Below are 15,138 nucleotides of genomic sequence, written 5' to 3'. Positions count from 1 at the left end.
GTAGGATATTCTGGTGACAATAAATCGAGCCCATCATGAGTCACCATTAATAAAACCAAAAGGCAATGAAACCGTGGCTTGCTATCCTTTTCTTTCTTTTTTACTTTTTGGGTGGATTATGATCGTAGGCCTTGCATACTGATCAGATAAGGTTGTCGATTTGAGGTAGACAACTTAGTTTGTTCCATAGTTTTACGTTGATGTTCCATGTATAAAAAGAAGCTACATCCGTCCGAGTTTATATTCCATTTCCATTGTTTTTTTCCCCTCCTCCTTGGGAAGAACCCCAATTGTATTTAACTGTTGGGGTTGATGTTCCATCCATATTATATGGCAAAGAAGCTACCTACGTCCATCCGAGTTTATATTCGATTTCCATTGTTTTTCTCCTCCTCCTTGGGAAGAATCCCAACTGTATTTAACTATTGGAGTTGGTCCAGTGATAAGGGGAAGGTTTTGAAGTTGGAATTTTGAATTCTGATAATAGAGTTGCGAAAGGTATAGGGAGGGATGAGAGGGTAAAATAAAAATAAAAAAAAACCCGTAGTTGTATTTTCTTTTTGAAAGAATTGACTGACTAAATTTACCACTTGACTTAATTTACCAAATTTATTAATTTCCTTGCTAGTATTGAACACTTTTTTTTGTGGGGAGACATTGGATGAAACAAGAAAGAGGGGCTTAAGAGTTAAAAGTTGAAATTCCATGTATGCTTTGAAGAAGAGTGATTATTATATGAGTAGTTCCTTGGGGAAAAAAGTCCTCCTCATTCCATTGGCAGCTACCTGAAATAAAGGACAGGAAAATTTGACAAGAAGGGTGAAATCCAAAATGTGGTACTAAACATGCAAAGATTATTTTAGGCTAGTGCCATTAGGACAAATTACATTGAATTTTATAATTACCATTAATCTGACCTCTCTGTCTTTGTTTAGTAGTATTTTCCAATGGTTGCATGATTTGCAAGTGGTTTTCTTTGGAGTCCAACTTATGGCAAAAAATCCACTAATAGAACAGTTGAAAAGATAAAGAACAAAGAACAGAACACTCTCTCATTCTCTAACACTAGCCTGCATTTTGTGCACTTATGGGCTGAGGCCTATTTTGCCACCATACAGGGTGTTTGTCCAACGCCACTTCACTTTAATCCAGAAAACAGTTCAGCCCATCAATTTTGCATATGGCTTGAAATTTTAATTCCCGTTTGAATTGTTATTTTTTAGAGTTATTATAAAAAAAGGTATATTATAACAATTTAATATATATGAGATTAAAAAATAAAAAATGTGTTTACGAAAAGTATAAAAGTTTTTCCTTAAAAAACTACCATCCAAACATGAATAACATCCTACATGGACCACATTAGAAAGGGTTACCATTATGATGGTTCGGCCCAATCAAACATACTTGAACAATAAACCCATACAAAAGAAATATTACGTTATGCATTCACATTGTAGAAATCAATATTTTTATTTTTATTTTTAAAGGTTTTTCTAGCGTAGGAGATATGAGATTTGAAAAATGGAAAGGGGGAAAAGGGATTTGAACCCTTAACCTTACTATTTTATTTTGATAGTAAAATAAATAATTCAACTATAAAAAGTGACTTATAAAGTACAAGATGTTCATGCGATAAATGCAAACGTGGGAGTAGCTAAAAGCACGAGATATCTATACGTAGACACAGATGTGATGATAGCTAAAAAATAGAAGGTGGATCAACTTTTACTTTATTTCTTTCGCATAGCATTGCATCTCATATTAGAATATCATTTTCCCAAAAAAAAAAAAAAATTTGTAGCAGCCAAAATGATATACCTTCATGGATCTAAAATCTAACATTCTTACCAATGTTTAAAAAACACAAAATCTCATCTTCCATACCCTCAAGTTTAAATAATTCTACTAACTCTTCCAGCCTTCCATCTTTCTACTATTTTAATTTTGAATAATTTCTAATTTCTTATTAGATTAATTTTGTATATATTGACGGTGTATACATTAATGCTATTGAATGCATATCGCATGTGCAAAAAGTGAAGTTTAAATTCAAATTGAAATTATGTAACATGCGTCCAATAGTACTTTTATTATTATACAAGATTAATCATATTTTATTTTAGAAAAGTTATACTATTTTGTTTAAAAAACATTGTATGCAAAATGTTTGGTTTAGCGGAAGGCTTGATCCGTTGTGGATATCCACCCACCCAAAAAAAAAAAAAGTTTAGGATTACAATAGTTAAAAGAAAATTGAAGAAAAATGTGAGGGTTTGTAATTGAATATATAATAGGATCAAGGGCAATCGGGTTAATATGAAAAGTAAAAAATATGAGTCCCCTTGGCAGCTTGGTTCAGTGACTTACTGTTTCGACAGGAGAACGTAAACTAGCTAAAACCCCCCAAAACCCTTCTCAACAGCTGTTAGTCGGAAAACCCATCTCCGACGACATCTCCGGTGAAGCTCCGGATGTCTGCTACTTTGCGCCGTTTACACACAGCTCTGCTCAAGGTCTGTCTCTCTTCCCAACTTTCCCTCTTTCCCTTAACATCACACACTTTATCTACTCATTGCCTTCAATATCTCTCACTGCCCTTCACAACCATTAATTCCCATTTTACATATTTAAGTCGTACTTATTCTACTACCTCATTTGACGGTAAAGATATAATCTTTATTGACCAGAAGTTCGACTTTCTTGAACAATTTTCCCCTTTGGCGCACTTATCAAACTCACCAAACACTGTAATAAATTCGAAAGAACGGCGTAAAATTGTGATTGGGCTATCAAGAATGATTAAACAGGACCAAGATTCTGTATTAAAGGGATTTTCCAGTAGGTTTTGCCCCTATTTGCTTGTAGAAATCTTGAAATTATTTGAAAACCGCGAAGTCTCATTTGCATTTTTCAAGTTGGTCTTCTGTGATGCTTCGGAATTCATAGTCCAGTCGTGTTGTATTGTCGCACATGTCTTGGCTGCTGAGGGGTTGAGGTTGATGGCACAGGATGTTCTCTCTTGTGTAATTAGTAGAATTGGTGAATGTAGGAGTAATGAGTTGGTAGAGTTTATGTGGAGAGAGCATAGCAAGTATGAGTCAGATTTCTCGGTTCTTGATTCTTTGATGAGGGTGTTTGTGAATGCAGATATGGGTTCCCAAGCATTGAAAATCTGGGATAGAATGAGGGAGGTCAGAATTAGACCAAGTTTATCAGCTGTTAGCATTTTCTTTGCGCTGCTAATTAGAGTTGGTGATTACGGTAGTGTATGGAAGTTATTTAGAGATATGATCCAAAGGGGACCTTGCCCGAATATTTTTGTGTATAATGTGATGATTCTTGGCTTTTGTAGAAAAGGGTGTGTTAGAACAGGAGAAAGCTTGTTGTTTTTGATGAGGAAGTATGGTTGTGAACCTGATGTTATTGCACATAATTTGCTAATAAGTGCATATTGTGTGAGAGGCTGGACATCTCATGCTCTGAATTGGGCGCATTTTATGGCGGAAAGCGGTTGTGAACCAAGCACTGCCACATTTGTTACAATTATTAATTCACTCTGCAAGGAGGGCAACATTGTAGAAGCAAGGAAAATGTTTGAAGAAATGCAAGAAATGGGTGTTTCACCAGGCACTGTGACATACAATGCTTTGATGGATGGCTATGTAAAGGCAAGAGAAATTGGTGAGGCTAATATGCTCTATGAGGAAATGCGGAATATGAGAGTTGCTCCTGATGGTATAACTTTTAACATTTTGGTTGCAGGAAACTACAAATATGGGAGGGAAGATGATGGCAACAGGTTCTTAAGGGAATTATCTATGATGGCTTTGATTCCTGATTGTTCAATATCTGACATGTCCATTTCAGGATTGTGTTGGGCAGGAAGGTTAGATGAGGCTTTGCACTTACTGAAGACTATGCTTGAGAAGGGCATACCTGTTAGCATAATTGCCATCAATTCGCTCATTTGTGCTTACAGCAGAGCAGGACTGCATGAGAAAGCTTTTGAAGTGTATAACATAATGACAAAATTTGGTCTTACTCCTTCTGCTTCCACATCTACTTCTCTGCTGATAGGTCTAACTAAAGTAGGGAAGCTTCAAAGTGCCAGAAACCTTATGGATAAGATGATGCAGAAAGAGTTTCCAACAAACCAAGTAGCTTTCACAGTGCTTCTGGATGGACATTTCAGAAAAGGGGATATCATGGGAGCTTTTAGCCTGTGGGAAGAGATGGGAAGGAGAGGGATGGCTCCTGATGCTGTTGCCTTTTCTGCCTTCATCAATGGACTTTCTAAGGCCAATTTTGTTGAAGATGCATATGATTGGTTTATAGAAATGAAAAGAAAAGGACTTGTGCCTAACAATTACACTTATAATTCTTTAATTGCTGGTTTTTGTAATTGTGGGAAATTGGACGAGGCATTGAACTTGGAAAAGGAGATGAGGCAAAGTGGGCTTCTTCCAGATGTCTTCACCATGAATATCATCATTAATGGGTTTTGTAGACAAGGAAGGATGAAATCAGCAATTGATACCTACATGGCAATGCACCACAGAGGGATAATTCCAGATATAGTTACTTACAATACTCTCATCAGTGGATATTCTAAGGTATTTGACATGGTGAATGTGGATAATCTTGTAAATATGATGCATGCCAGTGGTTGGGACCCAGATATTACAACCTATAACATATGGATTCATGGTTCTTGTAGCAGCAGGAGAATGAACCGTGCTGTTATGATATTAAATGAGCTTGTTTCATCTGGAATAGCTCCAAATACAGTGACATACAACACTCTAATGAATGGTGTTTGCAACGATATATTGGATCGAGCAATGATTTTGACAGGAAAATTGCTTAAGATGGGGTTTGTCCCAAATATTGTTACGACTAATCTCCTGTTGTCTCATCTTTGCAAGCAAGGTTTACCTCAGAGGGCCTGGATGTGGGGGCAGAAGTTGAGGCAGATTGAATTTGAGTTTGATGAAATAACGTACAAGCTATTGGACAGAGCATACCATGACATACATGGAGATGCTAAATATGTAAAAGGGACTGCAGGAAAGATCCTTTTTCTAGATTTTCTTATGTACATTACCTATGACTACTTGTGCAGAAACAAGCTTTGCAGTGAAAAGAGTGATGAATCTTTTGAACTGCTGGATTATGGGACTGCAGGGTACTCAAAGACAACTTGCAGGGTAGCTTTGTAGCATGTTCATAGAAGGTTTGATACATTGAAACTGAAGTGATGAAAAAACAAGTAGTTCAAAAAAAAAATTTGGAACCAACTCTAAGTTGGGCAGCAACCACTAGTAATATGAGAGGCTGGAAACCTGGAAAGGAAAAAAATATTCATAATTGAAGAGGTTGCTGCCTCCACTAGAATTGAACGATGAAGCAGTACTTTCTCTCCTGCCGAAATTGCTTATGCTAAATCACTGAAAGCTTTTCACCAGGTATTGGGACTTGTTCAGTTTTTGTAGGTATTATCTGCCTTTGACTGCTGAAATGTTCTCTTTCTCCTACTTCTTCACTTTTTCATTCTTTACATTTCTCTGCTGCTCTTAATTTGTTGACATTGATTTTATGGGCCTTGTGGTGATTTAATCTCTTTCCTTGCTCTAATAAAGCTTTGTTGCTAAAGAGATTCCATTTCAAAGCTTCAGCAAAGAACAATGTTCAGAAAGACTTGCTACATTGTAAAATTCCAACAGCACCTGCCTTTAAAATATTATTTCATAACAAACAGGTCTCTCTAGGAATGTCTCATTATCTTAGGAATTATGCTCATCCATAAGGCAAAAGAACGTGTCAGCTGAACATACATGAATTTACAAGTTTAAGGTAAGTAATGAATTTGCATTGACCCGGTCAAATTTGTCAGAATATGTTCCTTGTACACGCTTACATGTGAATAATCCTCAATCTTGGTTGGATTTTGAGGTTTAAGCATACATGAACGGCTGGATATTGCAATACTGAAACATCATATTAATAAATCAGGCATGGGATAGTTCAGAATACAAAACTTTTGAATTCTGAAATTTAATACTTATGGATTGGACCACTCAGTGTCAGCCATCCAAACTTAGAAAAAGGAAAAGAAATTGCATTTTGTCTTGTCTGCTTAGAAACATTTTGCAGAAGGATGGCTAGTGTAGGAAATTCCAAAAGTTGAGGCTTGTTAATATTCTTAAACTATTGGACATCGACAAAAAAGTTTTATTCTTAAAAGTATAGGTCCTTGTTCCCCATAAAAACTAGTTCATGTGGTGTGAAGACCACACTACATTATTTCACAAAAACTTTATAGCAGCTAAATAACCACTGAAGACAAAGTTGCTGAAGAAAAAGATTAATGTCCAAGTTACACATTTGAGCTAGAGTCGGTGGTGTTCAGATCAGGCTTAGGAGATGATTCACTTGAAGTTTTTCCTGTAGGGGGTTCTGGCAATCTTCCATGCAACCAATCAAGGATATAAGATTTCTTTAGAGTTGATTGTCCTGAAGCAGTAGCGTTGCCACAGAAAGGTTGCTTCTTTGATGACAATGATGATTGTGGCAAGTTGTCCCCTTGGTTAAGGTCATTAGTGCTCTGCTTGTGATCGAACCTTTGGCGTTTAGAGGGCAGATTGAAGTCGTCAAGTGGTTTTTGGGGTCCTGGTGGAGGTGGCGGTGGCCGTGATGACATGTGGAAATTCTTGAGATTCTTCATTTATGACAGAAATTGATCAAGTTAGAAATGATGCAAAAAAAACAGGTGGAAGTCAGTAAATCACCAACATATGAGGCAAACACAAGATAGGAATCAATAACCTTTAGAACCAGATATACAAGCTTGGAAGAAAATTTTGGATCTCAAAAGATAACTACTCCAAGAATGATCTTGAAAAAGGAAATCTAACCAACCAAGGATATGATTGTTTAAAAAAGAAAAAAAAGGAAGAAATAACCTAGTAAATGCAAAGGTGAAAAAATTTCATGTTACATATTGCATACATGTGTCTCTGTGTAATTTTGGATGGATAGATAGAGGAGACAAGGATGGTAGCATTTCTAGCTGTCTAGTACACTTGTAATCATGATCTGTTTTCTCCCTGATTTACAGAAAAGTTCAAGGATAGAAGACCATAACCCGGAAAAGCCATAATGCAGAAAAGGCAATAATAAACATAAACCGCGAAACTAGAGAATCAAATTTTTATGGATGTGTAAACCTTACATACCTACCATCACACTTATAAGGAAGAAAAAGACTGAATACGAGATGTTTCCAAACTAATTGGCCAGAAATTCAAATGGCATAAAAGTCGCTCAAGAACTAGGAACCAACTTAGCAAAGAAGCAAACAAAATGTTAGCAAATTCTATTAAACATGCAGGTAAATTGTTATCACGTTTGTGGATAAGTTGCGAGAAACATTTTCCTTTTCTATTCTCATTATGTTTGTGTGTGTGTGTTTTTTCTTTGAGCTTACCTTAGTATACGAATCAAATCAGAGAACCTTGATGCAAAAACAGGACTTATGAAGAAGAGCTAATATTGATCAGAGTCAAGTTGGTGAATATGGAAGAGCACCTAGGGACTGTTATAAAGGAGAGGGACTGAAGCAAGAAGACAACATAGAGTAGTTGGAGTTAAAATTACAATAAATATTGCACTTTGGTAAGATTTAAATTGAATTGGAACTATGTGGGGAAAAAATTACACATATGATAGTAATTTGACATGCAAGAGTGAGGCTACACACGTGTCTTTGGTGGTGCTGATGTGTTTGCACCAAAAGGATCCACCTCTGGAGGCTGAATAAAACTGTGTGCTAATGCTAATGCTTAGTTAAACCAACTTATGCTCATTTGAGGTTCCTGTATTCCACCGTCATTTACGTTACAAACTTTTTCATACACACCCGAATGGCTTTTGGCACTTGAAACCTGGTTGTGTTACAAACTCCAACAACACTCACAAGGTTATGTCTACTTATACATACTTCAATATATGGGTATATACTCCCAAATATACAGGTAGATGACTATGTGAGCAAGTCTATGGGGGTGGAACTATCATTCGGCATGTGACATTCTGAAGCAATTTATTACTTGGATGGTAGATATGTGCAAAGTATTTTAACCCCTAAGACCATTGTAGATTCAAATATATTTAAGTGGAAATTTTATAATGGAAGTGTCAAAAGTGAATTTCATCTAATGAAACAAGTTACGGTGTTGTGGCTAAAGTCGTCGTTACAAATTGTTTTTAAGAAACATGCCTCTTAACAGCTGTCCATTCCCTGATAGTCATATTTATGGGCGATGTTAAGGAGAAAGCTCAGGTTACAATTTTCCCTAATTGCACATTGATGTATTAAGTATTAACAATCTTCTATCTATAGCTATGTTGATACAATAGGGAAATATCGTGGCCTATATATTTAAATATGCATTTTCAAAACCTTGTGGATTGCATATTTAGAATTCTAGCTCTTTTAAATCTTTTTCCGTTGAATGCCAACTACAAGTGTGGAGACGTGGGAAATTGATTAGAATTCATACTTTTGTAGGATGTAGACCAAACATAGATTCGATCAAGCTTCTGAATGGGCAACAGACTGTTACATTTCAAATCTATCTGCAAGAAGTTCCTTGAATGAAATTTGGGAACCTGTGGTTGCATGCACATTGTGTTGAGTTTTCATTCTTTGCCAGCACAAATTGATCTTTTGTTGCAATAATAACAAAATCTTAGACACTGACTCCTTGAAATAAACCGCTATTACACTCTTTGTTATAGTCATGGGTGCAAATCATTAGAGTAGTAAAGTGGGGCAAAAAAAGGTTAAAACTAGCTAAAGCATCTTTTGCTCAAAATCATGGATTATTTCACAACACAAACACATCTTCAGTTCTTTGTCTGAACAAATTGATCCAAGCACTTATTCCACTTAGAGTTCCAATTGCAAGACAAAATATGTTTGTTTTCAGCTTTGTACTTTTAAGAGGTTCACTTCATATAGGTGTTTCCTTAATACTGATATAATAATGAAAATCAAATGAAAATTGATAGTTTTATTGGCATTCCTAAAATAGGGAAAGCAATATCTGAAAAATGTTGATTTCTTCGAGATTTGTTCTTCTTTCTTCTTTCTGCAGTAATTGGAAGGGAATGATGTGATTCTCGGCTGTTCGTGTTGTATCACTGTGTTGGCATGTTGGTCTAATCCTAACAGAATAAAAGTATGAGTTATGAACTGTGATCCATGGTCCCTCATTGGCACCTTGAGTGCATGAGTGTTATCGTAATTTGGCTGCATTGTGCATACTGATTGATCGGTGTTGAGTGAGGATTGTATGGTTGGTATTTTTGTTTGGTTGCCTTTTGACCATGCGGCCCTTTCATACGCATTTTGCCCTTGGTTTAGTAATTGATCAGGGTAAGAAAAGACTTGCTTTTTCGTCTTCTGAGGTTGCTGACAGAATTTGGGATTCAAGTTGTTAACCGTGCGGTGCGGTGCGGTTTGGTTTTGCTCTTTTTGATACCCTTTTTGGCATTTTGCTTGCCTCTTCTTCTCTGTTTCAGTCTTTTAGATGCTGTAGTTTTTTCTCTCTTCCACTGCAAAATATTGAATTCTTCCAGTTCTCACTAGCTACCAAATTTTATCTGCCTGTTATCCCACCATTCCTCCTCCTCATTGATTTTGCCCCTACTCCTCTCCTTTATCCACCTCTACTCTCCATACCCTAAAGCTGAGTCTTCAAATCTGCTCTGTTCTGATCCTTAATCTCTCTATTAATTCTTACAAAACACCAGAAGCTCAGGCTACTTCTGTACATTGATGGTTTTAATGACTTTCTAGAAAAAGAACCTTTTTTTTTTTTTTGCTTGGACTGTTGTTTCTACTTCAGATTGCTCGGACTATTGATTCTAATTTGGATTTTGTGTGGAAGAATTGTTTTTTAATTTGATAGTTACATTTCTAACTAGATATGTTGCTCACACAAGCCTGGTAAATTTATGTTTATGGATTAGGCTTTGAGTATTCAAATTTGGAAATTCTTGACTTGATTTGTCATTTGTTAAAATACTGGTTTTCTTGTAATGCGTTTAAGAATAAGGTTCTGAATAAATATTAAAGTTTCGGGAATTGCCGAATTTCTAAAAAGGGGACTGCTGTCATGAAAGTTTTTCAAAGTAGGCAATGTTGAGTTGAAGAAATGAATGAATGAATGAATGGATGCACATTAAAATGGGTGGTTCTGTTGTTGTGGGCTGCGGTGGTTTGTTTAAGCAAGTATTTGTTTCACAGAGGAGATAAAATTGTTGAATTTTATTTTATTTTTTTTGAATATGGAATGAGGTGCTCTGTTTTGGGGAATGGGTATTGGTGGCCTTCATTTTAGTACATAGCTCTTCTGCCTCACTTTCTACCATTGGTTTAAACTATGAAAGTTAGTTTCAGTTGCATAATTATCATGAGGTTCTGTTTCCTGTGAGATTTGTAATCCTAAAAAGAACTTCTTTTGCCATGCTTTTTATTAGTATTTGTTTGCCTTTTCTACTTCTCCACTTGGTATGCAAATCGAAGTGCAATTTTGTTTCATTTTAAAGTCCTGATAAGAATCTTGAATTCATTGCTTCAAAGTCACAATCTTCAAATTGCGTGTAGTCTACCTCCTACCCTCTTTCCCTCTTTAATTGGTTGTGAAAGTTAAACAAAGAACAGAAATGTGTCTAATGGCAGTGTATTATAATTCTTCAGTATTTGTGGCTACTGCTTTGATAGCTATAAAGAATGACCTGAAGACCCATGTAGTGAATTGGAAAAGTGGGATACGAATGCTGTGGATCCTTGTAGTTTGGAGGATGGTTACCTGCTCTCCTACTGGCTCTGTCTCTGCCCTGTAAGTATGTATTTGTCTAGGGTCTGACTTTTGACTGCACATATATATGTAGATGTGGTTTGAATTCTTGAATGTCAGTTTGCTGTATTTGTGTGGGAACCTACTGTGACATATTATTGGTCAAGTACAAATGAAGTTGTATTTGTGCAGGAACCTTTCAATGAAGCTACCAACTTGCTTAACAAGATTGAAATGCAGCTCGGCACCTTTCAATGAAGCTACTACCTTGCTTAACAAGATTGAAATGCAGCTCGGCATTCTTTGTAAATGTATATATTATCTAAAAGCTATTCACAACTCATCTGCCGCTTTTCACTGCTTTCCTTCTTTTTATCTGTCGTATTCTTGTGATCATTGGTAAAGTTATCCGTCTAAGCTTGTTGCCCTTTCTATTTGTAGTGGTCCTTGAGCAAACAAGACATCATTAGTGCATACTGATATCGTCAGTGGCATGGGGAGACAAATTGATGTGGGAGCAGAAAGAAATCTATTTGCCGATATGAACAATCAAGCCAGCAGGCATTGCTAATTCTTCAGTTGGAGAGTTAGGCGATCAACGGCTATTACAGTTCACATGGGAGTGGCAGAAGCCATGGAAATTCTCAGAATGAATTACAGATTGTGATGAGACTATCATCATAAATTCTTACATTATATATATACACACACACATATATATAAACTTTTTATGCATTGAGCAGCTCTGGGCTTGCATGTATCATTTACTTTTTACACCAAACCTCATCAACTACATTAAGGTTTCATTAGTTATGCCTTCTTATGAAAACAAAGTTTTGATGTCCAGAAATCGTGGAATCTTGAATCAGAGCTGACATTATTAAGTTCATTATGCTTTATAAAAGTTCTCTGTGGTTAAGTTTAACTTACAAAAACGTTCCTTATAGTTTCAAATCATATGAAATACTGGTGGAAATCATCAAAAGTAACAGGAGGACATTAAATGACACAATTATCCTAACATATACAAGCAAAAAAAAAAAAAAAACCTCTAACAACCACCATGATTAAGCAAATCTGCGGAAAAATCCTATGTGATTAAGCAAACATGTGGAAAAGTCTTTTGTGGTTACCAATTGCCACCACTGCCCTTCACTTTCTCCCTTCCATTGCCATCTTGCTTCCTCTCCCTTTTCTCTCCTTCCCCCTCTTTTTTTTAATGGCAGAGTCAAGACCTTAGGGTTAGAGGGATCAATTTTCGACATTCACATAAAAAATATTACAATAAAAAAGTGCTTATGTTAAACATACTTTTTCGTATTTCAATTATATTTTGACATCTAAATTATGCTAATAATATAGTGGTAGTTTAGCGACGTTAAAAGAGTTTGTTTTGGATTTATATCAATAATTAACCTTAATTATATCTAACTCTTTTGTGAAGCTTAAGAATTAAGAATTCTTAATTTAGTAAGAGAAGGCCAATCATTATCATTACTGTATAAAAAAGTATGAATGTTGGCATTAGGAAATGCAAGTGTAAGCGTTTTTTATCTTAATTTTTGTTTATCCCTAAATATCCTCGTGTCTTTGAATTAGAATTGTTGCATTTTAATGTGGCACTAGTCCCTCTCATGTAAACTGCTTGGCTTATGAATAAAAGAGCTTGTTAAAAAAAAATGTCGGCACTAATTAAAAGAAATAAAACACTCCAATTGATTACATTTTAATAGTATTGGTAATTATAATTTAAAATGGCTCATTAAAAACTATTTATCTACCCTTGGACTCCATCTCCAATTATTATACGTATTAAAATTTCTTAATTGAAGTATGAAAATTTTTTCATTAGTCATTAGTTGAGATTCTAAAAAAAAAAAAATTCAATTTCAAAAAATAGATACTCTCTAGAAAATGAAGAAACATACAAGGACAAGAGACCTTATTCATCTGTATATCTTCATACAAATATCACAAGTAAATTTTACATTACTATATAAAAAGTATGAATGTTGGTATTAGAGAGTGTAAATGTAAGCACTTTTTAATCTTAGTTTTTGTTATTCCTAAATTTCTCTCATGTCTTTTAATTAGAATTATTACATTTTAATACGGCACTAATTAAAAGAAATAAAAACACTCCAATTGATTACATTTTAATAGTATTGGTAATTACAATTAAAAATTGCTCATTAAAAACTATTTACCTACCCTTGGACTCCATATCCATTTATTATACGTATCAAAATTTCTTAATTGAAACCTGAAAAATTTCTCATTAGTTATTAGTTGAGATTGTAAAAAAATAAAAAATAGATACTCTCTAGAAAATGGAGAAACATACAAGGACAAGAGAACCATTATTCATCTATATATCTTCATACAAATATCACAATTAAATTTTACAATTATGCACTTTTTACCAATATGAAGAATTTTTCATGTTGCACCCAATGAAATTTCAATATACAAAAATGATGACACCTTTATAACTGAAAATAGCAGTATTAAACTGAAAAAAAAAAAAAGAAATCTTGAAATAGCACCATACAAACCACTATTATCATTAATAGCAACCGATCAAAACAAGAAAAACTAAAAAAAAATTGAAAACTATTTATAACATGACATAAAGTAAATAGCAAATGAATTAAAAACTAGAATACCATTCAAATAATACCAAAGTCAACATCCAAATCACTGATATCTAGGGGAAGACAAACAGAGTGTTATTGACAATAAAATAGTAATGCTTCATTTGTATTGGTTTGAGCAAACCAAATCCATCCATCAAGCTAGAAGCCAGAAGCCATCTCGAATGATAAAATAAGAATTATAATAAGAGTAAATTTATAATGAAAAATGATAAACTGAAAATGATATCCAAATTATTTTGGTGATGTCCAAATACCATTATTTTTCTAATGATTACATATATTTATTGTATTGCAATATTAATGAATAATGGAAGCTGTTATGAAATGAAAAACTTTAAAATTAAGTAAATTTCATTCAGGGTGACAATTGTAATTTGACATTTAGTGCATTCCGATAATTAATAATAATGATAGTGATTATGGATTAAAAGTTGGCAATTAAAAAATAAAACGCTACAATATAAAAAAATTAATATTAAAATTGTTAATTAGCCACAATTCTCATTCCAATTCCTTGATCATAAAAAAAATAATACTAAAACCAAAAATATTGTGCTCATATGAAAAAAGTAGACTTGTTGCTTTTGCTTCGCATTGGATTGTGCTAAAAATGTGAATAAAAGAAAAGGAAAATAGAAAAACTCCAACTATCTCTATCTATAAAATTTTAATTATTAGAATGTACAAACCAAAAAAACTTTATGTTGTGGATCATTTATACTCCATTATTGACAAAATAGAATTAACATAATACAAAGAATTCAAATTACATGTATCTTTATTTTTCTAACTTAATTATATTCTTCGTTTAAAAAAAATTGTGACGATTGTGGTTCATATGCAATAGAATCATGAATATACAATAATTTTGGTAAAACATGATATTACCAATATTTGATATGTTAGAGTTCAAACTCTAAATCAAAAAGTATTTGGTTCATGATTTCAAATTTAATCCTAAGGGATATGTCAACTATATTAGAATGTTTTCTGTCTCTTTTCATTTAATAAAATTTTTAAAAGTAACTAGTTTAAAAAATAAATAACATAAAAATACTATATTATGATGTTGATGATCAAAATTTCATAAAAAATTTTTAGTATCTAAAGAATAATATATTTTAGGGTTAAAAACAAAAAAAAACCCATGTGGCATATCTAATACACAGAAAAGTCATCCGTGGTTTCAAAACATACAAAACGACACCTCATGTTTTGAACTAAATTGTTAACTAATAAAATTAGTTAAATTTAACGAAATCCGGTAAATTTAACGGAAAAATTAATAGAATATGGTAAATTTAACGAAATTTGATAAGTTTAACGGCCGAAACCGTCATTTTCGTTAAGTTTAACAAATTCTGTTAGTTTACAATTTAGTTCAAAACATGAGGTGTCGTTTTATATGTTTTGAAACTACGGGGGGCTTTTCTATATATTACAAATACCATAGGGAGCTTTTTTGTTTTTAACCCTATATTTTAAGATATTACAATCACGTGCAAAGCAAGTGAACTATTACTAGTGTAACTAAAAAAGACAGATTGAAAATTTTAGAGGGGACAATATAGATAAGAAAGAGAATTTCAAAAATATTAGGGCCAAAGTTGATA

General features: G+C 34.0%; 1 protein-coding gene across 2 annotated transcripts; it reads left to right on the top strand.

Annotated features, from left to right (window-relative positions):
• The first annotated feature begins 2,392 nt into the window (after positions 1–2,392).
• LOC113760699 (pentatricopeptide repeat-containing protein At5g39710-like) lies at positions 2,393–11,730 on the top strand. 2 transcript variants are annotated; one of them, XM_027303379.1, is made up of 4 exons: positions 2,393–5,468; positions 10,769–10,910; positions 11,061–11,179; positions 11,310–11,730. In XM_027303379.1, exon 1 carries the CDS (start codon positions 2,475–2,477, stop codon positions 5,220–5,222), a length of 2,748 nt encoding a protein of 915 aa, XP_027159180.1. In that variant the 5' UTR covers positions 2,393–2,474; the 3' UTR covers positions 5,223–5,468; positions 10,769–10,910; positions 11,061–11,179; positions 11,310–11,730. The 2 variants fall into 2 exon arrangements, with proteins under 2 accessions (XP_027159180.1, XP_027159181.1); XM_027303380.1 differs by having other exon boundaries at positions 10,769–10,914.
• Positions 11,731–15,138: the final 3,408 nt, after the last annotated feature.

This window comes from Coffea eugenioides, chromosome 2, assembly GCF_003713205.1.
Source record: "Coffea eugenioides isolate CCC68of chromosome 2, Ceug_1.0, whole genome shotgun sequence".
Lineage (NCBI taxonomy): Eukaryota > Viridiplantae > Streptophyta > Magnoliopsida > Gentianales > Rubiaceae > Coffea > Coffea eugenioides.
Note: the sequence above shows the minus strand (reverse complement) of the source record. Positions and strands in the feature narration are given on the sequence as shown.

Bases quoted from the DNA above. Each gene is read 5' to 3' on its own strand.
- LOC113760699 (XM_027303379.1), top strand. From the start codon at position 2,475: ATGTCTGCTACTTTGCGCCGTTTACACACAGCTCTGCTCAAGGTCTGT.